General features: G+C 42.5%; 1 protein-coding gene across 3 annotated transcripts in view; it reads right to left on the bottom strand.

Moving 5' to 3' along the window:
* Positions 1 to 27,181, bottom strand: part of arl15a (ADP-ribosylation factor-like 15a) — a 69,881-nt gene that overhangs the window by 38,746 nt on the left and 3,954 nt on the right. Inside the window, exons 1-3 of one of the 3 annotated variants that reach the window (XM_041072208.2) lie at positions 26,273 to 26,502; positions 6,634 to 6,778; positions 5,371 to 5,430 (exon numbers count right to left, since the gene is read on the bottom strand). In XM_041072208.2, the coding sequence (XP_040928142.1) occupies positions 5,371 to 5,430; positions 6,634 to 6,778; positions 26,273 to 26,326 (259 nt within the window). In that variant the 5' untranslated portion in view covers positions 26,327 to 26,502. Of the gene's footprint in view, positions 1 to 5,370; positions 5,431 to 6,633; positions 6,779 to 26,272; positions 26,600 to 27,181 lie in introns of those variants that run through there. The other 2 variants (XM_041072209.2, XM_029161582.3) reach the window with 2 other exon arrangements.

The following is a 27,181-nucleotide window of genomic DNA, read 5'->3' on the forward strand; positions in this document are numbered from 1 at the left end:
CCGCACTTCCTGATCCCTGTTATTAGGCCAAGTGGACGAGGCCATTGCGCAGGTGGAATGTATGTATGTATGTATGTATGTAAAATAACCATTATAAAATTATTAAATAATATTATATTATATATATTATATTATATAATATTTAACAGTTTCTTTGTTAAAATGCACAATTACAGCACAAGAATTCCTCATAGAACATCTTTATCAAGCCACAGCACCTCCCATTCAAATTTCAAATACACCAGAGATTCCGTTTCTATTCTTTCATTACACTTTATTGACTTAATTGAATGATGTCTTTTTCACAATGTGTTTTTCATTATATCTTTGTGTGTTTGCAATTCCAGCAAATTTGTTGACCATATAAAAGAATTATGGAGAGTCCTATCACGTTTCCATGAGCAAGTACGTGCACTGGGTTTTGGAGCCTGTACTTTCTCTGGTTAAAATTATCCTCCTCCGTCTGGTGAGGTTACTTCCTTTGCAATCTTGTGAACCGTTGTTTTGTTATTGTTGCTCATAGTAAGGCAACTGCCAAGGAGTGACGAACTGTGAGGCTGGCAAATGTTTAAACATCACGAAGTGCTTTCAGTGACATTTACCTCCCTTCCTGCACGCTCTCCCTCCCTTCGTGCTTTCCTCCCCCACTCTTTCTACTCACACCTCTCACTGGAGTGGAAGGCTATCAGACAAAGTGCCACTTGAGAGATTGACTAGGAAGTTTCTCTCATCTTTGCCGGGAAATGGTGGAATGTCTGTCATGTCTCATCGGATCTCGCTGGCAGCTTCTGCCACCTATTGGTCTGACCGGAGGATTTCCAAACATGACGTCATGATTCTTGAGGGATGCTGGAGCCTGTCAAAATATCATTAATCAAATAGGTCCTTGTCGATTCTCTTTCTACTGTGGATATGTCCAAAGGAAGACGCCACCACTGCATTATAGTGATTGATATAGCATTGATATCTATCAGTAACCAAGTTATTCTAGGACATGCAAGTTGGAATTTCTACTTTTAATCATTCCCTAATAATGAATTAGCCAATGGCTGTAAGAGAAACTAAAACGATGGTATCAAACCGCAGAGAAAAGCAGATTTATGGTGCTGAAATAAACATGTTGACCACAGTAGGAGTGAGGAGAACGGCCGACGTGACATGTACACAAACACAAGTGGCAACAATATTTTGATGATCAGGTTACTACAATTTTTTTAAACAAAAGTGTGACTAATGTAGAAGTAAATGCCAGTAAAACACAAGCAAGCAATTATACAACAAAATCAATAACAGGTCCGTTTCTCAGAGCGTCTGATAACTGGTGTTTCTGAACCCATCTGGAAATATGACACCGTGTGATGCTCTACATTTCTAAAATGAGTCGGCATCGATAATCCCAGTTCCCGAAATTTCCAGTTGATCTCATTCAGGCTGCTGTTGGGGCCCTGGTGGCTCGATCGTTCCTTCGTTGCTGGACATGTTTCAGGTAGAGTTTTCAGCTTTGCACTGAGTTTGAGGAGCGCACAGATTTCTGCATCCTATGATTCACACTTTTGCAAGCAAACGCTGTTGCTAATCAGATCGTTTTTTACTCTTGAAAGTCGAAACACTGAAGGCAACTTTCTTTGAAGTCTCCCTAACGAAAAGCAGACAGTGTTTTTCCCCTGAACAAAACAGCTACAATGCAGCGATGGAAGCAGCGCTGCAACAGTGTGTGCGCTGCTAATAAACTTTGCTTACTTCATTGAGGAATGAGCTCGAGCAGAAGCTGGAGGGAGATGGAAAACACTTCAGCTGTTGATACACCCATTGACCTGCGGTCTCTGCAGTGTCTGTTTTTGAGTAAACAGTTCCTGCATGAGGCATAGTCCAAAACACAAATCAACTACTCATTTATGCAAATCATACAGAGAGCTAGTTTACAGAAGTGCCTATGAATTTTTGAATTTTGAAATATTTATGTGCTGCCACTCCAGGCCCCTCCACTGGCACAGCTGTTTATGGTTATAGACAAGTGATGTGACTGTTTGGAGGATCAGTGATTAATCACCATAACCTCGCTATTTATATTATACAGTACTTAAGCATCCAAGCATCTTGAAGACAAAACCTGATGTGCTCACATGAACAAAATATCAGGTTTACATGGAAACGAGGTCTGAAACATAGATGAGTTAATGATATTGGCTGTAACCCAGAAGAGAAAGGAGAAATTATTTCACTTTTAGAGTCTTTTCCTATATGAGAAAACACTCCCCTGCCGGGCAATGTAACGCTCACACACTGTGCTGCTATTTGACAGTAATGAGAACCACATTGCATCTGCGATGACTACAGTTTAGTGGTTTTGCTAGATGTGCTCACATAGTTTCGCCTGATGGTGGTCATGGACAATGGGCAAATGTTCTGTGATATTACTGCATCTCAACATGTTACGACGGACCACTAATAAGCGATGTACACAAATTTTCAGGGATAAATTAGCACATTTCTTTCTTTCAGCAGATGCGCCACGTGCATGCTTGACATTCAACAACGGCGCACACACATCTGCGGGAAAATCATCTTTAAAACGCATTCACTGCATGTGCAAATCATAGCCACTTCACCCTGAAAGGTTCAACTCTGACCCACAGCCCCATCATTAAAGAACAACACCGAGTGGTGATTATTAGAAGCACTTTTTCATCAGCTGTCATGGTGTGGCATGAATGCACACTGTGAAATAGACCGTCTAGACCTGACGTCATGTCACTGTCCAGACAGACATACACACTTAATAGATGCCTCCCCGTGTCCCTTGAGGTGCCCTTCTCACCTAATCCCCAAACAGTACCTGGCACCAGCTGGGTAGCAAATGTTCACCAGGACTCGCAGCTAAACAAAAAGAATGAATGCCAATAAGACAAAGCAATATTTTAGAAAGTTGCAGTTTTGATGCAGCGGTATTTCCCAACAAATAATTAAGTGATTTCTTTTCATTCTGGCAAACTTATAATCAAAATGCTCCATTCTCTGCGTATTTATTTAATTCTGATATAATTTTCGAGTGAGACCACACAGTTTGTCTTTTAGTGTGCACAGCTGTTTGAATTGCACAAATAGTCTGTTGCTCAGCTGTAGAAATGGCCACATTTAGGTTTATTTCAGTCAGACTTTGGATTTAATTATGTCGCAGCTGTCTCAGCGATACTTTCCCTGTTTGAAATCGAAATAGTGACTGCGAGGCATTGTGCTTTATCAAGGCCAGACATTGTGATCGAATCAATAGGGAAGCGAGGCTTGACAAAATATTGAAAGACAGGCACAAGAGAGACACAGATAGCATGACCAGCTCAACCCACGAGCAAGAAGAGAGGAAGGAACGGCAGACAGAAAGGAAAGGAAGAAAGCAGAGACAGAAACCAGAGCCCTTGATGAGAAAGACAAATGGAAACAAGATGGCGGGGACCTCACTGACAAACGCATCCGTCAGACAAACGTAGGTCCTCATCATACATCAGGTTACCTGCCTCTGGTTAGAAAGTGAAGACAACACGCCAATCTGCCCCGTGCACACGATGAAGGAGCAGGTAAAAGACATTATCTGGTTCAGTGACAACCAGTGTCACAGTTGTTACTCAACTTTATTTACATGGGTTCATTTTACAAGAGGAGAAGCGGCCGCTGAGCCGACTCCAAGTGCCATGTAGGGGCGACTCCTAACAAGTGCATTTTAGGTAGGAGGGGAAGGAAATACACGTCAGTGGGGCACGTTTTCATGTTCTTCAACAAGTGCTTCCTCTCTTGACAAAAAACAAGTTTTGTTTAAAGCAGCTTTGCTGGGTCAGGAATACTCACGTCCATGAGTCACACCTTGTAGCATTTCTCTGCATCACTGATGCAGTGCAAGATCACATCCAACTAGAGCAGGCGTGTTTACTTGTTTAGTAAAGGAACACAGGAAGCGTTAGGCTCAGAAACAGCACACAGGGGGCTTAATCAGAAAAAACCTCAAAGGCGATGAAGAAACTGACTAATGACCTGTTAGGCAAGCACTCACGTTTGCCTCATTTCCATTTGGACCAAGAAGTGCACAGGGTCACTCAGCCAAACCTAAGCAGATGAGGTGCAAACAGTAACTTAATCTTACTGAACCAGTCACTAGAAGCATCAAAACATCATGTGCTTGTTTTCACCCGCCATAAATCGCTCAATTTCCTATGCTCTCTGTATCCCCCCCTCAAAAAAATAAAGGCGCAGGGCAGTTAGGGTCCAGGCAGGGGGGCAGAGGGAAAGAGAGAACAGATTTCATCATCCTTTGCTGTGGTGGCAGCCAGCACTAACTCCTCTAAATCAAACGTGTCATCCGTGGGACCAGTGTTTTTCCAACCACAATAATGTCCCACCAGACGAGCTTTGACCCAATCCAGAAAAACCTCTTTTGAAAACCCCCTAAGGCGTCTGTCCAAATTTGGTAGCACCCTCGTTGGTGGTCTTAAAGAGCCTCTGTGCATGTGTGTCTGTATGTTTTTCATCTTCTCAAAAGGGAAGGTTGCGTGAGGCTTCTAAATATGCTCTGCACCTGTCATGTGCCCATAGCACAGAAAACATAAATTATTTGAACTTTCAACAAAACAATACATTTTCCGGTGTCACTAAGTTGCATGTAGCACTGATGGATCCCTCTCTCGGGGCTCCCTTTAAGGTCTGGAGCCCTTCTTCTGCCTCTGCTCTGTTTACGTACCTCCACCTCAAGATCTCTCATCTGTGCTTATTAAACAGCTTCTTAGAGTGCGGTTCGTTTCCAGGAAGGACAGGGTGCAGAAACACTAACAGGTATGACGTCTGTACACAAACGTCAGTCTGTGAAAGAAAGGTGTGATGCTACTCGAGGTAAAATAAACATGCTTGTGCATCCGTGGTATACATAGTGACTCACGTCAGCAATTCATTATGTGATGGATCACAATCATCAGTTTTATTAGCGAGATTACCTCAAACATTTATATCTTTTAGACATGACTAAAGACATTAGTTTAGCAATTGAGAGTTAAAAAATGTACACTTTCTATGAAGTTTTGCAACTTGACTTTATATTTATTGTTAATATAAATTGATTAAATTAGACACTTAGACCAAACATGAGTCTTAACGTACAATAAATCTGTCAATAAAAGCAGTTCAGTATTCACACTTGCTTCCCTCACAGTGGATTTTAAAAAGGTAGCAGTTTCTTACAGTGTGTTTTAAATATGTTTTTTCAAACCAAAACCACAGTGAAGTTAGTGTAGGGCCACAGCCAAGTGTGGTTTTCACATGGCAAAGGAGGAAACTGTCAGGATGAATTGTGAAAGCTTTGCAGGCAGGAGAAGGGCACACATTTCTTACCTCCAAGTTCTTTTACATTCAAGATGGCATTCGGGAATGGCACTGCTTTGATGCTGAAACCTGAGAGGAGAAAAATGAAAATTGACTGTAATAACATGTAGAGATTGTCTGCATGGACACAAGTGTGGACAGCACATGTTAGGAGTGATGACAGGGGGCTTTTAGGAATGTTGGCTGGGCTGCACTTCAATAGTGAGAAGATGCTTTAAACCCACTTTATCATGTTGTCTCCCTTTAGTATACCTTTGTCCAAACCTCCAGCTGGTGAACACAAAAGGACTGTCAACTTATCGGTACTGTAAAAATTAAAGAAAATAACAGTGTGGCCCTGGTGACTCAAAACATGTGAAAAAGGAAAATATTTAGTAGTGTGTAGGACTTGGTAAGTTGATGTGATACCATGTGGTTTGCACTGTATGCCTTAAATGCCTTGTAGTCACAATATTTGGTAACAACTGGATTGACTTAATGAAGACATTACAAGAGTACAAAATCATGAAGCAAGAAGCAGAGGAGGCCTTGGGAGGCCATGGGAGGCCATGGGAGGCCATGGGACCCCCCCCCCCTCATTGAGCTTCATTATCCTGTGTAGATGTTGGCTAATGTGGTGATGATAGCTGAAGCTTATTACAAAGAATGTCACAAAATACCTTTGAGGTAATGAATGAAATCAACATATTTTATTCTATGAAGCCTTTGTGACAGACGCAGACAGGTGTTCACTCCCATGGTCCACCCTTTACACACACACACGCATGCACACGCACACGCAGCCAGACATTTGGAAACTGCATTATATTAAGCTTCTGATGATGAAAGTGCACAATGACCAAGTTTAAAGTGGGATTTCTGCAACAGCTCAAAACTGACAAAACCAGGGGAGGATAGAGGAATGTCGGTGTCCTTGAGGAATTGCATTGTGTATATGGAAAGCAGAGTCTTCACTACCAGGAGAATGATGTTCTAACCCTAAAGCCTCCTCTTCTTGACGTACTTAACACCAGCCTCCCACTTGACTAGCAGAAAAAAGCTCGGTACTGGCCGGCAAGTGTTTCTAGCGTGAGCTCTGGGACACTGAAAGGCACGGTGAAGACATGCTTCCCCCTGTTGGAAGATGTAATATCTGGACAGTGTTATCTGAATGATGCTAATTCAGTGGACATGTTCTAGAAAAGGGATGTGAGAACAGAAGGTCTGTACAGTAGACAAGGTTTGTGTGGATGGTACGTGCTTCTGCCCAATCACTGTCACGCGTTTGTCTACCTGTTGTTGGAACGATGCCATCGCTGCCCTCACTACAGAGGCGGGACAGCAGACTGGTCTTTCCGGCACCTGTCAGGCCGATGCACACCACATCGTACTCTGGTCTTGGAGGTGGCGGTCCTTTACAGCACAATGCCCGGAAACACTGCAAGAAAACAATGAACACAATGAATAGCTTTTTCAAATTAAATACTTTTTTACTCTTATACTCTTGGAATTATGTATTGTGCGTCTGCAGAAAGACTCCCATGGGCATTACAGGTGTGATGAGACGGGATCTCAGTACAAGTCAAAATGGGTCTGGATCTTTAAAGCGCTTCCAGATTGTCAGCTGATTTAAGAGGAACAAAATGTTTCACCAAACTCCTCCACAAAGTAAGAGAGGAATGACTAATGGCAAAAATTAAGCCAATGTTTTCCTGGTGTGATTTAATGCAATCGTGTCACATAAGGAACATTTATTAATCCATTGGAGCAACAACGATTTTGGAATCAAAATGAAATATGGTCATAAAACAATAAAAATCTGATGTAATCTTCATCAGACGTAAACAACATTCCCCAAAAAAAGACTTGTAATGAATTTACTCAATATATATTATGAAACATGAACAAAGCAAGTGGAAAAAGTGAAACCATTCATTTAATAATTGCTCAAACTATTTTGGCAGCCATAACCTTGGACCAGCCTCCCAGTAGCTGTGGACCAGATCTGCACAATGTTGTGAAGGAACTCCTCCTCTCAGACCTGCTTCAGCTCAAGCGTATTCTTTTCTGTCAGCAGCTCTAGCTAGATATTATTAACTTCAAGTCATTGTGTTGTAGATTTGTTTGATGTTTAGTGCCATCACTTTCATGCATCAGTATCCACCATGTCTCAGCTGGCAGAAAGCCACACAATGCTTTCTTGAAAGACGTCTTAATAAACATGGGAATTCATTTTCCCCGTCGTGATAAAGTCATCCCAGACAAAAAGCAAATAAGCAGCCCGAGCCACACGGCTCCTTCACCATGCTCCACTGCTAGATGTCTCATTTTAGAATACAGTGCAATGTTTGGTTCATATACTGTACATGTACTGTACTGTACATATACTTTGAACTCCAAATCTCTTCTAAGTGAGAAAAGAAAGTGCTCATTGGAAATTCCATTTACACACAGCTTGTCTAAGTGGGGGCTGTGGATGTCTACACAGTTTGAGAAATTAAATATTTTAAAAAAAAATCATTGACCATTGCTTGTGTTTATCTTGGGCAATTAAATGTATAGTTCAAATAGATTTATAGTAGGTTTATAACTGTAACACAGAAGCAAATCTAAACACAAGTGAATACAAACGTCAGGCTTCTTGCCGTTGTACAGTGAAGGTCTACATGAAAAAAAGAGCAGTGCTGCAACATGTTTCTGTCTGCAGCATCTGTGTGTGTGGACCCTGTCTGATTGGGCCCTTATGGTGGCCAGAGGCAGACCTGTCACTCCATGAATCACGACCTGGGACCGAGAGCCTGCTGTGAAAGTTTAAGGGGCAAATGCAGTGTGAACCGTGAATAAGATCTTTAAACGTCTGTGGAAAGATCAGTATCCAAAACTAAAAAGGGATCTCTTTTATTAGCAAGACAGGAACCAGTCTGGACAAGGGAGCGTTGGCACACACCCTCTCATCTATCTACTATATCACATTTCAGGTGGAGGAACATCAACCCATTGCTTACTGCTCATGTCAAGCGATGACCCTGCTCAACAGATTGCTCCCCTGCTCAATCAAAGACTCTGACAGGAGGGAAAACACACACAGACACACACAAGTGTGAATGAACTGCTGCACCTCTGAGTGCATATTCCTGGGGGGCTTGGATAAGCCATTAAGATGCATATGTCAGTGAGGGAAGCACATGATAAGATACAAGAAATCGTACAGATGCATGAAGAACAAGGGAGAAAACCTTGACGACTGCTTCAGACTGGAAAAGGAACAGGGGAGCAGCAAAGAGTGTTTCTGCCTCAGTTCTTCCACAGACCCCCAGAGATAAGTGACCACCAGGGTCAGTTTTCAGAGCCGTGCCACAACAGTGCTGCCGTTTGATGGAGATGTGGGGAATCTGCTTCAACAGAACCAGACGTCGGCTGAGCAACCCGACCCCCCGACTCCTCGGTGAACCCGCCAGTCTGCTCAAACAGGAAACATTCTCCTCTTCCAGAAAAACGGTAAGATCAGAAACACACGCGTGTCAAGATGGGGGAACATATGTAAAAACTTGGTTTGATGAGGTCATTCTATTCTCTGTCTTGCACTCTTCTCCCCTTGCCATCTTCACCCCTAAACCAACTTTCCCTCAGGCCACATGTAAGGATTTCTGCAGAATATGAAACCTGTCCTTCAGCTGTCTGTCCTCTGAGCTGACAGAGGAAGGAAGGAAGGGGTTAAGATAAGGCAAACCATAGGAGCTTGGGTGGCTTTGAAGTTGGGTGAGTCTTATTCATTCACCCGCTTATGAAAATGATTCCTATACGCAGTGTACTGGACATTAAAATAAGAATCAGAAACACAATGATTCCCATCTTCCTGGTGACGTAGGAGCAGACAGACAGAACAGCTCTCAGCACCTCTCCCGCCATGTACAGTGCAGGTTTCACAACAGTTACCGAAGGAGCATCCGGGGCCTGACCCTGGGGTCCTCATATACACAGTGGCTTCTGTGGGAGAGAGACAGGAGCTCCCACCTCTGGCCCTGTTTGACAGCACAAGATTGACGAGAAGGGCTTGGTCAAAAGGCTCACGGGAGGAAAATAAATATGTCCAAAGGCCTTCGCTTGCCCCAAGACACACCCCTCCCCTTGTCCACCACACACTCGGTGATCTGAGAGCCAGGGTGCTGTGTCACTGAGCCTGAGCTGAAGAGAGTGTCCTATAATCCCTTGCATCATAAATCTCCACAGCATCCAGACGAACAGCTGAGATTAGAATGGAACTGAATTTAACATACACACAGTTCCCAAAATGCTGTTAGAACAATTTACAGTCAACATAGAAGTGAGGTATTCTCAGGTACTGTTGCATCATAAAATATAATTATTATTATATTATTATTATTATTGAGGCTGATTGCGTTTCTTCATTAAAACTAGCTGTATATTTGGAGAATGGAGAAATATAAATAAAATCTAGCAACTCTTTTCTAAAACATTCCATTAAATGCCTGCCATTCCTAGACTCTATCGATCGACTGCCTCTTATAGGATTGGACATGTTTTAATTGTGCTTCCCCGAGAGACCTGTCGAGACATTACCTCACTGTTGTTGTGAAAGCTGATTAGCTAGGCTTTATGTAAATGAGAAATGTCGTCGCCTATAAATATAACTAAAAGACACACACTGCATTTTTTCAGATTAAACGCCTTTAAAGATCTAGGACAGCGAGAAGGGGAAAATAACATCCCCTGAGCCCCCATTGGAAAAAGACATTCAACGTGTGACATAATATGCATCGTAGCAGCAGAACAGAGCTCAAGTAGACAGAAGCAGAAGCTACAGATACGAGGTGAACCAGTAGTAACGACACCATGGGGTAATTCCAACTTCAATTAATAGCCATCAACCTGGTGTAAATGATAGAGTAGATGGTATTTAGGCTTTAAAAGGGTACCAGAGGTGTGGAAGGAAATAATGACTATATTTCCCCTAGTCTTTACCTTCGAATCCCCATCAGTCATACCTGCTGTAGGAGCCTGTTGAACGTGTTAACAGGTTGACTGAGGGGCACCTCTTCATTTGCCTGCTATTGGCACATGACATGCTTAGATTTCTGCATATTAAATATATGGAAAAAGATCAAGGCACGTGGTTCAGCCAGAACAAACTTAAGAGTTCAGAGTTGAAAAATGTGCACAACATGGAATTTCAATAAGTCACAACCAATTGTGTTGCAGATTCACTTGATTTAGTTGGACAGAACAGGAGCCAGGCTTATTTTAGAAAACCACTTTGTATTTTTAGAGGTAATAAATATAGCTTAGGGGGAAACGGCTACTAACACAGTGACTGGTTCGTATTACACTCTCATATTTTCGTGGTCCCTTCAAGGCACCACAGGATGGGAAAATGGGCAGAAGCCTGACAACGTGTTTCAAATTGAAGCACCCCAACGAGCTCCCCTCTTCTCCAGACTAGTTCTCTTAACGTCTGTCAGAAGATACGTGTGGCCTACACTACTCCTCCACGTCGCATGCATTCTTGCTCAGATGTCAAAATATGAAGGTGCATTTTGATTTTCTGCTTAAAAACATCCATAAATTCTTAGACAATACTAGTTCTATTACACAATAGAACAACGGTGGACTATAAAGAGCTAAAGTATTTCAACATGTGTGCAGCATCACCTAACAGACATAATGATAGTATTTTTAAATAATTGATCACCTGTTCAGTTGAACAGGGCTCATACTTTGCACTTTCATTCTTTAAATAAGGATGTGGACTTGTGTGTACACTGTGCTTACTACAGCCCTCCCACCAAACCAACACAGTGGGTCATGTCCTTGCTCGATACGCCTGTGGCCCAGCGCACTTCCTCTTCAAAGGTAGGTTACACATCAACTGATATGCTTGAACTGTTTGCACTCAGTCCAGTCATGGTGCTAATGAGTGTAATAATGCCTGTTAAAATCGGTGGTATCACATGTTCCTCTGGGCATTTCCTATTGCTGGGCGCACAAAAAAGCAAAGCACAACTTCCTCATTGGCTGCTAATTCACACAAGGTGTCTATCGTAATATCCTGACAGTGGAGCAAGCGAAAAAATAGACAAGAGGAGGAGGAAGAAAGGGAAAGGACATCTGAGATACGAGTCAAAGCCACCATAGGCAGAAACGGAACACGGACGGGGAGGCAGGCCACTTTATTTTTTCCAGACCAAGTGTCGGGACAACACTTGTGTGCAGGGCTCACTCCTGACCTTTGGAAATGACAGTCCTTTAAATGGGCATCCCGACAGAGGAGGGGCGCTAACAGATATGTAGGTAACACACACTGGCCACGTTCACAACACAGGCCTGCAGAGGTAAGCGGTGTGCAGGCAGACTGTCAGGGATGGAAGGAAGGCTGGAGGGGAGCAGGGAGCGGGGGTGGTTTGGGGGCAAAGGAAGGGGCACATTCATTCATCCTCATTCATCTTCTCCCCCTTCAGTTGTTGTTATTTGCAGCTTTGAAGCTGGATGGGGGGTGCACGGTGGGACACAGTGCGGTTCAGTACAGTGAGGAAAGGGGGTGTTCGGGGAGCACTGCATGCCATTCTCGTTAAGGGGTGAGAGAGACATGCTAGACACACAAGCCTGCTTATTGGACTCTTCCCCTGCTCAGACATTACCGCGCTAACCACAGGCTGCTTCCTGGATTCTCGCCACACCTCACAAAACCACCCGTAACCCTTTATTCTGCTCCATAACACACTCTGTATTTCAGACCACATCATTCTGCTCAAATCCTTCTTGTGTTTTGACTAAACAAACCTTCACTAACCCTCTAAATGCCACCACCGGTCCTTTCGTGATAGCAGACTTTCCTCCCTGAGGATACAGGCGAGATCATACCCGAGGGCACAGCGCTTGTCTCTACAGGTTTGACATGCTGCAGCAGTCATGCTGTTTGGAAGCAATAATTGCAAGTAAAAACAAACAAAATGCGGATTAGGCACTCTGACATGCTTTCAAATGTAGTGGCGGGTGATGAAATCTAAGAATTACGACAATTCAAAAGTGATGGCGAAGTAAGGACAGTAAACAGGTGCCATTCATTACCACCACATCAGAAATAGATCCCTGAACAAACACAGACACCTACATACAGCACACACACAGTAACATTTGGAGGACATCACTCCCAAACCACGGCTCAACAACGGACATCTAGTTGTTAGGAATGTTTTTGATGTAGTAAATGTTGGCAATGTCTGCTGTTGACTTCAACAGCTTAAAACACGATATCACTCAGACATACTGGAATGAAGTGACAGACATGCAGCAATAATAAGATGACCCTGTCTGCACCAGCTCAACATCCCGCCTGGTGAAGTAGACCGTGTCTTACTTAAGTCGACAAAACAGCCCACAACCCATTATGCCTGCGTGTCTGTGTGTGTAGGGGAGGCCCTGTTTAAAAGCTGATATGCTTGTCACTGTTTTGCAGGCACATCATCCCCTTATTCTGACACAACATCCACTCTCTCTCTCTCTTTCTCTGTCCCATCAGCCCCTCTACCCAATTCATTCATCCCACTTCTGTCTGTCTGGCCCTCGTTTCAGCGCTCGAACACTATTGCCCTGACGCTAAGGTGTCTGGACAAGGAGACAATCTGGAACACACATACATGCACACACACAAAAAGTCAGAGAGTGAAGTCAGAGCGCCCCCTAGCTTTCTGCTGGAAGACGCTGCTTATGCTGAACTGCAAAGAAAGACGTAATGCATTTCTGTAGCACAGTTACCGTTACAGTTATAAACTAGCAAACAAATCAAAAGGCAACAAATTGCATTTTGGGTCACAGTTTAAAAATTATACAACCAACTAACCCTGTGAGGCATAGTTCACTTCTCAGGACGACCATTGCAGGTCTAGACTATGGGGCAAGATTTCTGACAGACTGGAGTGACCCCATTGTTGTTCCCCCTTTCAGGCTTTAGCTGCAGCCAGTTCTGGCTTTCTACGATGTGGCCTGACATTGTAGCTTGTGACCCTCAGTGGCTGAGGAGGCCAGATCAAAGGCAGAGGAGCAGCCTTGAAAAAACATTTGGGCTGAGAATGGACGGGATATCTGTCCGGAAGCCTTTCCCACTGGGCTCACTAGTGCTAGGGCCCAGGGATCAGGTTACCACCCTAAAACGCCAACATGAAAGAGGGGGTGACGCTAATCCACATACGTGGGGCTCTTTCTCAGTCTGGCCTCCACTCGCAGTCACTTATAATATAGCTCTTCTTCACCTATGCGCCTCATCCTCTAAACTCTCACACACTCTGTATATACACCACCAAACTACAGCAATCTAACGTGCCCCTATGTTCCCAAGCCGTTACACCAGCACCTCCCCAACCCTTTGCCCCGAAACTCAAGCTCCATCACAGAGGATTAACAGGAAACCCTGACACAAGCTATTGTGATATGAGGCAGAGGGGGCTTGGGTGGTTTTGCCACCCCGTTTTTTTTTAAGGGGGGGTTCTTTCAGAGAATGAGACTGGTGCACTTCTTACCAACCTCCCTAATGTACTCAACTGCTGCTACAACTTCTCCTTCCACTCGCATAGATAAAACCCTGTGGCGGGCAAGAGTTGTTCAATAGCAACGAGCAGGGGCTAAGAAAAGAAGGACGGAGCGAGAAAGAGAGCGGGCCAGGGGAAGGAGTGAGTGGAATAAAGGGAATGATCGGGACGAGGATGGAGTATGTGTGTATGTGTATGTGTGTGGCTGGGGGTGGGGGGTGTCAGTGCTGTAAATCTTGGTGTCAGTGACAGGAAGACTGTTGCGAAACCATTACCATAAATCTGACAAACGCTAATTTGATGGGAGGCTGTATCTGTCTGGTCAGGGACCAGTCTAGACGGTCCTATTGAGGGGTCCTACAGCGTGGCCCTGTTTGTTTCCAGCACCATCTGGATGTGGCAGTAAGTGCCCGCTGCTATGGTTTACATACTGAAACACAGTGACACAAAGTGCACCATTTACCAGAGCTTTTTAAAGCTCTGCCCATTCACTATGAGTAAATAGCATTAATTGATTTAAAATACAGCAGGCCTATTCACTTTATTTAAGTGAACAGGCGTTTCAACTGTATTGTAAGAGTTCATCAAATTAATATTATATCTAAAATGAACTGTTATTACATTAATGTGGTTCGTTACATAAAAATACATTTAGAGTTACTACAACAAGACTATGTTAACCCTCAACAAGCAGAATAAGAGTTCACCTGAGGAAAACCTGGGACTGATCCAAGAGCTTTAGCACGTTTAGCCAACACTTCACGGGCTCCACGTTAGGTACATTCAGAGGGACCAGGATTGGCCCATAATGCAGACTGGGGTTGAAATTGTTTCTTGCAAATCTACAAATTTGTCACTTCAAGTTAATAACCTATGTATCCCACCAAAACCACTGACCTTGACATCTTTATAGAGAGAAAGAAGAAAAGGGAGCTAGAGAAGGCTGAAATAAAGTAATTCAGGTTTGATGGGGAAAATATTAGTAAGAGTAATACTAGACTAATATAAACCCAGCAGCAGGTTTACTAGATATGCTGAGGGGAGCAGACACATTTATCTGTCTGGAGCCTACCTTGGAGCTACTGTGTGTTGCGAGACATTTACTGGAAAAGTACATTAAGCAGGGAATGAGAGGGACCGCGTTAAGGGGCCCACCCACAGGACTGTTTTCATGTTATCCTCTTTATGTGAAAGAAAGCAAGAGACTGAGGTGGTGGCAAGGCAGCTGCACTCACAGACAGAAGACACCTTTGCTCCATGGGACATCCAGAGGGTAGATAAGGGGGCCACAGAATTGAGGGGTTGAAGGGGTACCACCGGGCGCCATTACGCCATATAAATCTTCTAATTGGAAAGGGTGATTAGCTTTGCTGCATTAGCATACGGTGGCGGCGAAAACGGTGGTTTCCTGGGCACAGTGTAGGGCAAAAAGATGTTTTCCGCACCCATTGAGGATCAAAGCTTGAGGGGCCCCCTTTTGAAGGCCCTGAAAACAGTGTGCAAGAACCAAGGGGGGTGGAGGGGCGCCCCAGCTCACAGACATAAAAAGGGTGGGTGTGTGGGGAGGGTACTTGTCCCAGTTATAGAACATATTCATATAGCGTCTATCGACAACAAGCTCAATTTCTGATATATAAAAAAAAAAAAACAAATTTTAGGGCCCCTTTCGTCTGAAACAAGTGTGGGAACACTTCATAAAATGTGAAAGACACCTCCTGATCAACAACTTCTGGCCCCTATGAGATAATAAAAAAGGAGCAAGAAGCAACTGAACAATAAATCTGTTTTTATATATTGTTCAGTAGCAGAGTTTAGGCGAGAACTAGATAGAGAATAAAAACAGACCTTCTCGAGATATGGAAAATGATCCTGCAGTGATCATTCTTACCATGACCTTGTTAAACACATCAGGGTGTGCGGATAAAGATGGGGGATTAGAGAATGGCTTTCCTTGGCAGTCGATCACAAACTACAGCCAGAGAGAGAGGACCCCTCTGTTCTAAACACCCCAAACGAGGATGGCAGATAGGCCTCTGGAGGCTTTTAAGACCAAGAAAATGGAAAAGCCATTAATAGATCCACTGGCAGAGGTGCCAAGAGGAGAACAGAAGGATGTTTTCGGGAAGACATGTGTCACGACCCTTGAGTATCATTAGACATAAAGCAGCACGGAGTGATTTTAGCAGCGTAAGATGGAATAAGTCATAATGCGTCACATTAATTAAAGTACTTTGATGCTTGATACCATTTAAGACAGATGTTTGTTTGCACTTACAGTAACCTATTAAATGCCAGTATTTTAACTTTTGGAGTTGGCTTTTGCTAGTTTTCCTTCTTTCAATTATATATTACAGGTGCTTTAGTGACCTCTAAGGCTGTTTGACTAAACCATGCAATCTCCGGTTGAAGACATCTTAGTAGAGGGCTTTTGTCCAGATGGAGATGTTCAGTTGAGAGAGATTCTAGTTCTGATGCAAGTACAAAACATTCTTATCTATGTACATTATAAGATTATAATGACGATAGTAGGAGGTGAGTAGGTGCATAAGTGCATTATAAGAGGAAGTCAGTAGCAGGTCACACGTTTGACAAGATGTTACCCAGGTGTTTTGGGTCAGACACACAAGACACACACACACAAGGCACACAAGAAGAGTGCAGGAGGCACGTTTAAAGCTTGGTGAGCTTGTAACGGTTTAGGGCGACACAGTGGTGTAGTGCTTAGCACTGTCACCTCACAGCCAGAAGGACCTGGGTTCACTGTCACCTCACAGCAAGAAGGAGCTGGGTTCAAGTCCCAGGGTCAGCCGCATGCATTTGCGTGAGGAGTCTGCACGTTCTCCCCGTGTCTGTGTGGCTCCTCACTGCGCACTGCAGCTTCCACAGTCTAAAGATGTGCAGTCAGGTTAACTGCAGACTCCCATCTGCCCGTAGGAGTAAATGCGTGGCCCAGTGATGGCAACCTATCCGGGATGTGTGCCCTGCCTCCACCAAGATGTAACTGTTAGAAACTTATACAAAAGCAAACATGCACATCTGAGTACATGTTTGTGCAAAATAGCTAATTTCTATTAATTTTTAAGTTTTAAATTGCAACAAATTTGGATTTTTTTTAATTAAAGAAGACTGCAGTAGAAGAGTTCATATCACAGAACACCACTATCAGATTTAACGTGCTGCTCAGCCATCAGGACTGTTGTGACTTGAAATCTATTAAATTAGGATCTGTGCCAACTCTTGAACTAACACTTTGACACTTTAGTAAGTAATGTTAACTTTTCCACCTCTAATTCAACATAAAGAGAGGAGAAGCCATCTGATAGTTGTTGCAACAGGACTGGACCGCTTGTAAATTTTATTAATACCTTAAACTACAACAAGATTGCTAAATGCCACAAATTCTCTTGAAACTCTTTGTACAACTGGTTCTTGCATCAGGCCCATTGTTTTAACCTATGCCAGAGGAGCCTCTGTCTCATTCCCAGGGGCTGGCTGTGTAAAGGGGGTCAATGACTTCAATAGGCCTTCATTAAGCGCAGTTAGTGTCAACAGTTAATTATGCAAATTAGAAGACCCCTCATGTGGTTTGTGGGTCTGTGGCCTCTCCCTTTCACAGTAGGCCCGCTCACACACATAAATGCCATCCTATAGGCACACATACACATTCCATATAGCACATACATTCGCATATACACTCTGTATGCCTTACATAAATTACTTTCTCTTCTCACTCATTTCTTGTCAGGAATCAAAATTAGAGTACTATGGTGTCGATACATAAATGGAGGCCAATGAGGCCCCTGAGATCTCCAGTGGCTTTTCTTGCCATCAAAGAACCTCCGGAAGGTTCTTGCTGAGTGAAGCTGAAAGCCCACCAAGTTCTCCTCATCAACGCTGCGTAAGGAGGGGGCATAAGTGCCCCCACAAAAACAAAATGAAGGAAAAAAAACAGCATCAAAACAGTCAATTAGGCAAAAATGCATGACAGCCAAATGCAAGCATTGTTTCTGTGATGGTAATGACAGGCCTTTCGCTCCTCTGCTTCTTCCACACATCTGATGTCTACGGCCTCCTGATTTTCAAAGACTGGGAAGCCAGTAGTCAGTAATTAATAATCACACGCTTTGGGCCCCTCAGCTGTGACTGGCAGATTTATTTGTAGAGTTCAAATATACTTTCACCTAGCACCACATTACCCCATTGTTGCAAGATTGTGTCCATGTCCTTGGTAGATGTAGATGCTGTTGTCACTTCCTGCAGATTAGTTACATACATACATATATACAATATCCTTCATATATGTAGGTCCTCTCTAGTGTAGGAGGTATGATAACCAGCACCCCCTCAACTATTTATGTAAACCTACTCACCTCGCACTAACTGTAAAGCAAGGTGTCCAAGAGACGACAAGATAAAACAGCCTCTGTGAGTGAAAACTTATCAAGCACCACCGGAGAACTGTTTACACACAACATTTGCTTTGATGTTGATCATTTTATTTTCCTTTACAAACCAAAGTTCTCAAAAACAACAGGCTCAAAGTGCTTATGTAACAGTAAATTAGAACCAGATTGTGGCCTCCACTGGTCCAACCCACCCAAGTGGTCTGGAAGCAGGACTCTGTTCCTTCACTGCGTCATACAGGTGTAAAGGGCAAGAACATCCATCAGTGACTAGAAACACTCACAGCAGTATATTCATGACTCATAGAAGGAAAGATGCTTTATTGTACAATTAAACAATGACACAGTTAGTTGGATTTCCTTTAAATCATTCTGTAACATGCTTAACTCTGCCAATTCAAAAGTAAATACTGACCATGCGTCGTCTAATGTTTGGCTACTGTAGAATGAACGTATGCAACTCAGCCGCTGAGAACAGGGCACTGATAAAGACACAGTGTGTGGGTAATGCAGCCATAAAGTATTAAGTCATGGTTGACGAGTGCTGAACTAATAGTCCACCAAATGCAGGCCAATACAAGACAGCACGCACAGCAACTTTTATATCAGTTCACATCCAAAGTATGTTCTTTCCTCTGAGCTCATTAACACCCTGAAGCTAGTTTTAATTTGAGGGTGGCCTCACAGTTGTGGTTTCATTTCATATCCAGTGTGTAACCGAGCCGTTCGCACAAACCATCCAGATGTAAAGTTCCCTAATGTCTTCTGACAGCAGTGTACATGTGTGTGAAAGATGGTGAAGATAGCACAGGCGATAGACTGAAACAGGGGAGCGTGTGTAAGCTACCACTCAACAAACTGTACAACTAAATCCCACACAGGGAGGATTTAACTAAAGCCAATGGACTCCACATGTCTTTCCTACTTCAAAGAGGTCAAAAACGTATCACATCATGCAGTGAGAGACACAGAACTCGACTGGGGGAACTATTCTACAGTTAAACACAGCTTAAAATTTCTCATCTTCAAAATCAGAAATCCAGGGTGTAAAGACGTAAAGTATCATAAAGTTGATAGATAGAGAAACCCCAAATCACCCAGGGGGTTGTGTGTGTAGATTTCATTGGGTTCATCTGAATGCTTGCTCTGCTTTAGCATGACACCTAGTGGAAGTTTCCCAACAGCTCCCTGGAATATGCTTTAAAACACTGCCATCAAACAGCACAGTAACTAAGTTCTTTTAACAACAATTAACTAATAAGCAGTTCTAATAAGATACAACACCAGTGGCAGTTGAGCAACATGCCATAGTTCATAAACGTGAACCTTTATAACATAATATGCAAACAGTAATTATAGAGTTGCCCCTAGTAAATGACAAAATAAATAATTGCATAAGAGACAGCACAAATTAACACCATGTGTGACTGTGCAACTGCCTGTTGTGATCCAAAGAACACAAGACAAGGACACCGCATTACTAACAAAATCAGACTTTACCGGAAGAAGAGATGGATGACGGACAAACAGGAGTGGCGTGCACACACACACAAAGGCACGAGCGAGAGCCAAGACCGATGGACAGATGTTGCGCGTATGGCAGTGTTGCGCAAAAGAGCTTTCATAAACGGCTGAGCACAGAGGGAAACATTTACTTAGTCAAAGACAGGAAAGAACAGACAGAGGCCAACCGTGCCATGATCCACCGCAGGCCTACCTGTGACACTGCACAGTGCAACCTGACTGAGCGGTAGCCTGAGCCCTTCCTGAGGCCGGCCGTCCACAGAGAGGGAGCGCATCCAAGCTACCAACTGCGGATGGGATCCGAACGCCAGGATACGGTACAGAGATGAGAAGCACCTGAAGTGAACCGACCGCGGAAACGTGGGCAGATCCAAAGTGTTAGTAATGTGGAAAAATCCCACATCTTGAAGTGGTGTTAATTGGAAAACAAAAGTAACCCTCATGGTCTGGTTTTGAGTGTCTTGAAGCAACTCGCTGTGTCAAATCCCTGTGTAAAATAAATGGGGCTAAAGCAGCTGACTTTATGAAAAGGTATCCGTATAAAAAGAAGAAAAAAATAATGGGTTAATAGCTTTAATAGTGTCTAGGGAAAATAATTCCAACCCGTAATCATCAATGACGCAAAGGCTTTTGAAACATTTGCGATTTTGGCCTCTTTTCACTTTTGCTTCAGTGAGTGAAACTGACTGCACATAATAAACAACCGAAAACAAAAGCCAGTAAACTTTCATCAGACAAACCCGTTTAAATGTGCATTTCTGTGATGTGGGATTTGCACGCTATTATACATTTCCTCCTGATACCACAAAAGAAAATCACCATTTTCAATTTTCCCCTAACTACCCAGAGGATTTCCAAACATTCTCTTATGACCGTGCTTGTTAATGCCTCTTAAAACAAACCACATAAGCGTGTGATATAAAAAACATTTATCAAAAGGCCAGAGGAATTTCCTTTACTGGGGTTAAGTAACCCTTGCTGATCCCTCGACTACAACAGCGTTTGATTTGCTTTGGATGGTAGTTATTATGCATACCGTCCACTGGTTCAAGTCCATACTCATAAAGCTTCAGTCATGGATGTGTGCTGTTAGTTATTACACTGAAATCCAGGGTATTAAAGCCATATCAGCAAAAACACAGTTGATTTCAGGAGACAAACTTTTGCAGCAACTGCAAACTGAGCGGACGAGATAATCAGTGACTGGATGGCTCCACCCAGAGGATGCATGAGTGAATTTAATAGACCCAATGCTCTACTACGGACCAGACTACACTATGTGAAAAATGTACTTTTTATCTGCTTGTAGGTGAAATTATCTTTCTTTAAAACACTGATGTTTAAGTGTTGACTTTTGCATAACTTTGCAAATCACTTGCAATCATCTTTGCACAAGACACGTTTATATTAGAAAGAAGTTTGAGCTTCTAAAAGCATTTTCTGCTTTTATTCAGGCAAACTTGACAAATTATTCAATAAACCCAACCAGATGTGGCTTCAAGACAGTTTAATTAAAATTAATTAGATCCACGTACTAAAGATGCATCTATGCAAACATTTTCTTCAAGAAGCAAAATCTCTAGCTTTTAGACAAATAAGAGGGATTTAGGATCCTACAATACACAAAGCGCTAAACAAAATCTCGGGCGGTCATGGATGACTCAAAATAGAATCCTAAATTAGTTGATTCATGTCCAAAAGGGATAATGATCTTACTATAAATAAGAAATATTTAGTGAGGGTATTGTGACCTTGTGAAGTGTAAGTCAGTGTTTAAGAGCCTTTAATTTTAAATGTGCATCAAAACAAGCCTTGAATAAATGGATGGTTTGGTTACTGAACATTTCCTCAATTACAAACTAGATTTTGGTTTTCGAAAATCCCACACAAATGTTATTGTTGCTGGCAAAATAATACTCTTGTGTATTTAATATGTTTTGCCTGCATTACTATTTGCCTATTTTTCATGGCTTGTGCACTGATTTGATATAAGCTGTCAGTAAATCAAGTTAAGTTTCAAATAAATGCTACTTTGAGTAGATCTCATCTCCGTAAACTGCGATCTTGTCTTTTCAGTAACAACAGAGGGCGCCATCACACCTTCTTCAAATCAGAGCCCACAGCATACCAAGCTTGTTCAGACACAACCTTCACCTCACGAATGCTGTTGGTAGGACAGTTAAACCCCTGTATGTTAGAAAAGGTCCTGATCCTGGATTCAACCACGTTTAAAGACTCCAAATGTTATTGCCTGTGCACATGGGACAAGCCTACTGGGAAAAGCAGGTTGGTTATTGTAAACATCAAAATGATCAAAAGCCCACTTGCAAAAAGAAAAAGAAATGTTCTTCATTTTAAGCAAGCTTCCACATTTGAAAATGTTTAAACAAGATGGAAAAACTGTAACATTTTCATAATAAAAACAAACCTAATAAACATCTGTATAAAGTAAACAACTATACAAATGTGACTTTTTGATATTTAGTACTAACTAACAAGGATCCAGCCTTAGTCAAGCCGATACAAAATATTCAACTAGCAGTGAGGCTACAGGATATCCATATAGACCAGTGAGTGGAAAAATCAAACTGACAGTGCAGGGTTTATTTTTAACTCTGAATTACATATTCAGTAATAAAGGAGGCAGCAGTTCATAAGTTATTAAGAGAGCGGGTATGTGCGTGTCCGTATGGACAGCAACAACACAGCTGCCTACATCACGTCCTCCACATGAGGCCAAAAATATCTACAGTCATTGAAAAATGACGAGAGGAACCCTGATTCATACGGAGTTCTCTGATCATATCAAAGAGGATTTAGTGTGGAGGTGGAGGAGGTCTCCGTTGACACAGCATTGCTGGCCTCTGTCTGTTATTTCATCTTCTTAACTCAGACACTTGAATTCAGAAATATAAAATTATTTTAGAATGTTCCTTTTTTTATCCTACTGCAAAATAGAGCTGTTAGAAATAGTAAGTGGAGCATGATATGCACTAACTAATTAGGAGTCCCTCGACATCGACTGTGCTGCCTACACACACTGAGAAACGTTAGGTGGAGAAATGTGCCTGGAAACTCCGGAATCTGACTCGAAGCAGTTATTGTCATAGTCCTCTGTGAAGAACATCTGCATACACAAGAGCTGCGCTGATGTCATCATCTGTGGTTGACAATACGAGCGTTTCTCTGCTTTACTGCTGCTGTTTTGTTGAAAAACCCAAATGTTTTTCTTATTTTTAAGATGTGTGCATTGAATGGAACTATCCATCATAGATTTCACATAATGCATTACAACATCATAGAAATAACTGCATAATGTGTACAAGAGGATGCAATTCTGGAAAAACGTTCCTTGTGTACATGGTAAACAGAGGCCAAAGGGGCAGCGCCCTGTTCTGTCAGCCAATACATCTGCAACAGGAAGTTATTCTTTGTTGTTTCCCAAACAACCGGAGCTAAATTCCTTCCCAAAATGTCCTTGATACAACAAAACAAGCCAATAAAGACTGGCAGTTAGAGTTTTAGGAAACAGTACTCAGGACTGGGTGGGTGACCTTTAGCGATCTCTAAATCATTGTCCCACCATGCTAGTTATTTTGAAATGCGCGATATTAATGGCCCAGGATGGGGCAACGACTGCTCCCATCCTGCTTTTCACAATGACGGAAGCAGGTTGGAAATTTACACTGCCCACATGCTGTGAAAAGGGTTTATTTAGTGCATAGAATTTTCTATGACGTAATAGGCTTAACCCTTGTTTCACTGAATGGCATTTATCAACTCAAAGAATGCATGAGTCTTTATTTAACAATAAGAGTAAAATAATATTACATATTTATTGCCGCATTATTGTTAAATTGTACACACTAACCAGTAAACATTCTACAGGATTAACACAACTGTGAAAAAAAAAATCTAAGTCTGTGTCAAACATTGAAATTATAAATCCTGGAGTTTAGATAGGAGCTAAAAATACCTCTTCCTCAAAACAGGACGACTGCTTTTGTCTAACAATAAAGATATTTTCAGAGGTAGGTGTCAGGATTTCCTCTAAAACTGGCAACTGGGATTTCTTCATAAATGTGACTTGAAGTCTTTCTTTTTCATAAAACAAACTGTGACAATAACAAGCGTTTGTTGCCATTTCTGGCACTGGTGGACTAAACTACAAACCTTGGTCTTCTGATCCAGCGGATTTTTGTTTGTTGGAAAGTGCATAGCAGCTCTAATCAACTAAATGACATTATTGCTTATTATTTAATTTAGCCTATTATTTCTGTGCATAGTTATTACATGCTAAATTGCCCAAACCATAGATTTCTAAAACCCAGTTTGGGTAAATGCTTAGTTTGACAGGATGCAGATGTCACCACAGTGGTAGCAGCTGCACAGTACAGCTGTCAGGTTAGACCACTTTGGTTTTAGCTAGGTGCTCTAATACACTGTTGCTTAAGCAGGTGGTTTGAATGTGTGATGAATTCACTCACCAAATGCTTCAACAACAACAAAAATCTACAGCACTTCAGTAAGCCTGACATCCCTGTTAGTTCAGGTTAAAAGTGATGCAGCACCTTGTGTGTGCATTCTCATCATGTACACTCCACTGGGTTTCTTTCCAGATTAGGCACAAAACTCCCTCAGACTGTGGGTCTGAATGATCTAACCTGGGGGTCGGAGCCGGCAAATCGCTGCAACAGTCGTTTTCCACTCCATTAGTAACATAATGAGATGACCACGAAAGGGCTAATAAGATCACTTAGTCCCCTAATGGTTAAGGCACCCTTGGAAATAGCAGTAGCTATGGTACCCACAGCAAAATGGTCACTTGTGCTAATGTTCCACCACACCTGCTGTCACCGAGAGCATAAAGCTACGATCAATCAAAAAGAACACCTTTGGATTTCTTTCAAACACTCCTCCTCACCGCACCTTTTCTACGTCATCATGTATCATCATCATCAATATCTTACAGCATCAACTACCTTTAAACTTCTGACCAGAAGTGTAATACATTACATTTGATTGGCAGATGTGAGTGAAAATTGCAATAGTGCCTCATCTGTCGCCCACTGAGGCTGAGTTAGGTCCCAGCATCCCTCATAACTGTACAAACAGTTCATCATAAAAACGTTTATTCAGTTTCAGCTTCCATATCAAGCACATTTAGACATCAACAAAACCAAATTTCTCTTTGGTTCTAGTCAGACTAAAATCAAGACAAAGATGCTTTGTGTTGTGAAGGTCTGTGTCAGTCTGCTCTGTCTCAGTGCTGTCAGTCAGCTGAAAGAAAGGCAGTGAATGAGTGTGGATCACTGGTTCCTGGCTAAGGAGTGGGGATCACTGTTGATTACATCATGCCCTTAATATCACATGATTATTCATCCCGCTTGTTTTGGTGCTTAGTCTGAGCGAGGGAAGCCTCAACTAGAAAACCCTGATGGGTCAACACACACAAAAAATATGGGGGCAAGTGCAAACAAGTTGGTTGCAAGAAAAAATGCAGCATTTTAGGGTTTGTTCCAAACGTTACTGTAGAGCTGGCAAATACATACTAACATGTACTGCAGTTATACTATTTTGTCAATCTAGTTGTGTGATTTTATCGCCTGTTAACATTAGAATGAATTGATGTTGACTTCTGACATGGTGTGTAAAAGGAATGACCACTTAAAACTAAAGCCTGTAATAGCACGACTGGCTCGTTACCTGTAATAGCTGGTATTACCACCTTTCAAATTTGAAACACCTCCCGTGTGTGTATGTACCTGGTTACGTGACCTAGAACAGAAGCACAGCGAAGCCACTGACAGAGGAACCAGCCTCTGTTGCTGTATTCACCCTAATATTCATGATCAACTAAAAAGATGAGTCACGGACACGATACAGTATGAAATGTGTGTCCATTCACATCGAGCCAAAGCTTGCTGCTAAACCATCTTGTTTAAAACAAGCCTTTATGTTGCTTTTCATTGAAATAATAAAAAAGCTTTGCCGGCATAAAAACGGGGTCCTGACAATACGCAACATGAGTCATCAGCCATCGTTAGAATAGACCAGATGGAAACATTTTATAAAAAGCCTGCAGTATAACTACATTCACAACAGGACATTCTTACAAATAATTACACCACCACAAATACAACTTCACTTAACATATAATATTTAAGGATCCATTTATCTGTGAACTATTGCATGAACTACAAGTGAGCTATGGACCAAAGCGATTGATGAGTTACAGAAAAAAAGAGGCTCCACAATCTATGTTTCTATTCAGAGAAAAATAATTATTTAGATTGCATGAAAGCAGGAGTGAGGCAGCAGCCACCACTGCAGACTCAGAATGTATTTCAAAACCCAACCAAGGATGAACCAGTTAAACTGAGTCAATATGCATTCACTCTGCACAAACACAACATAGTACACTTCCCACCAACAGACAGCAGCACGGACATGTTTTCTTACCGTGTAGAGCCCAATCCTGCACAAGGCAAGGGAGAGCTGCAAGTGCTCCGACATTGTGCTCAGCAACAAGTGTAACCCCCGGCAACAAACAAGCCAAGCCTCTAGAGTAAGTGAATGGATGGAGGAGGATCAGGAGCAGCCGAGCAACAGTTTCATGTCAACAACCCGACTGCAGCAGCTCAGCGTCTCGCCGGCAATAGCCGGTATCCACAGGTGATGTGGTTCTCAGTCTGAGCTGGGGGGATGGAGTCATGCAGACAGGTAGGACTGAAGGACGTCTGCTGTTTACTCTTTGTGTTCATTCACAGAAAGATAAACCTGCAGAAGACTAGATTGCCACGAGGCTCAGTGAGCAGAAACAAGCTTGAGATTAGTTTGTGACCATCTCTCTCCCCACAGAGATTAAGGGCTCAGTGACAAGCAGGGATCCAGAATAAGACTGCAAATTGGATTAGTCACCATTACACACCCACACAGTGTGTCCATACTGTACAGCAGGCTTCACGACTCTGAAAACCATTTCTGTCTGTGCACGGAGGAGCCTCGAGGGACCGACCACTCGAGCTTACCAGGCTCGAGGTGGATTTTAATGACGGTCATGGGAGTCTTTGTCGGAAGTCTGTCTGTTCACTTAGAACCGTGAGTCACGTTTAATTGTTTGTCTCAGACAGGTCCGATGTGTTGTAGTCTGCCACCCGCTGAGATACTGCAGACAGACTACTGTAATGCAGTCAGCGTACTGTATGTGGCACAGTCCAAATAGTCAGGAAGCCTAAAAGTGAAACTGGAATTTTCGTACAGCAGAGTGAAGATATTTTAATTTTAACCACATATTTGAGCAAACAGATTCAAAATCAGTAATATTTATGAGCGAAAAACAAGAATAGCGTGTCATAAGTATGTCAATGC

Source organism: Betta splendens, chromosome 9 (genome assembly GCF_900634795.4).
Source record: "Betta splendens chromosome 9, fBetSpl5.4, whole genome shotgun sequence".
Classification (NCBI taxonomy): domain Eukaryota; kingdom Metazoa; phylum Chordata; class Actinopteri; order Anabantiformes; family Osphronemidae; genus Betta; species Betta splendens.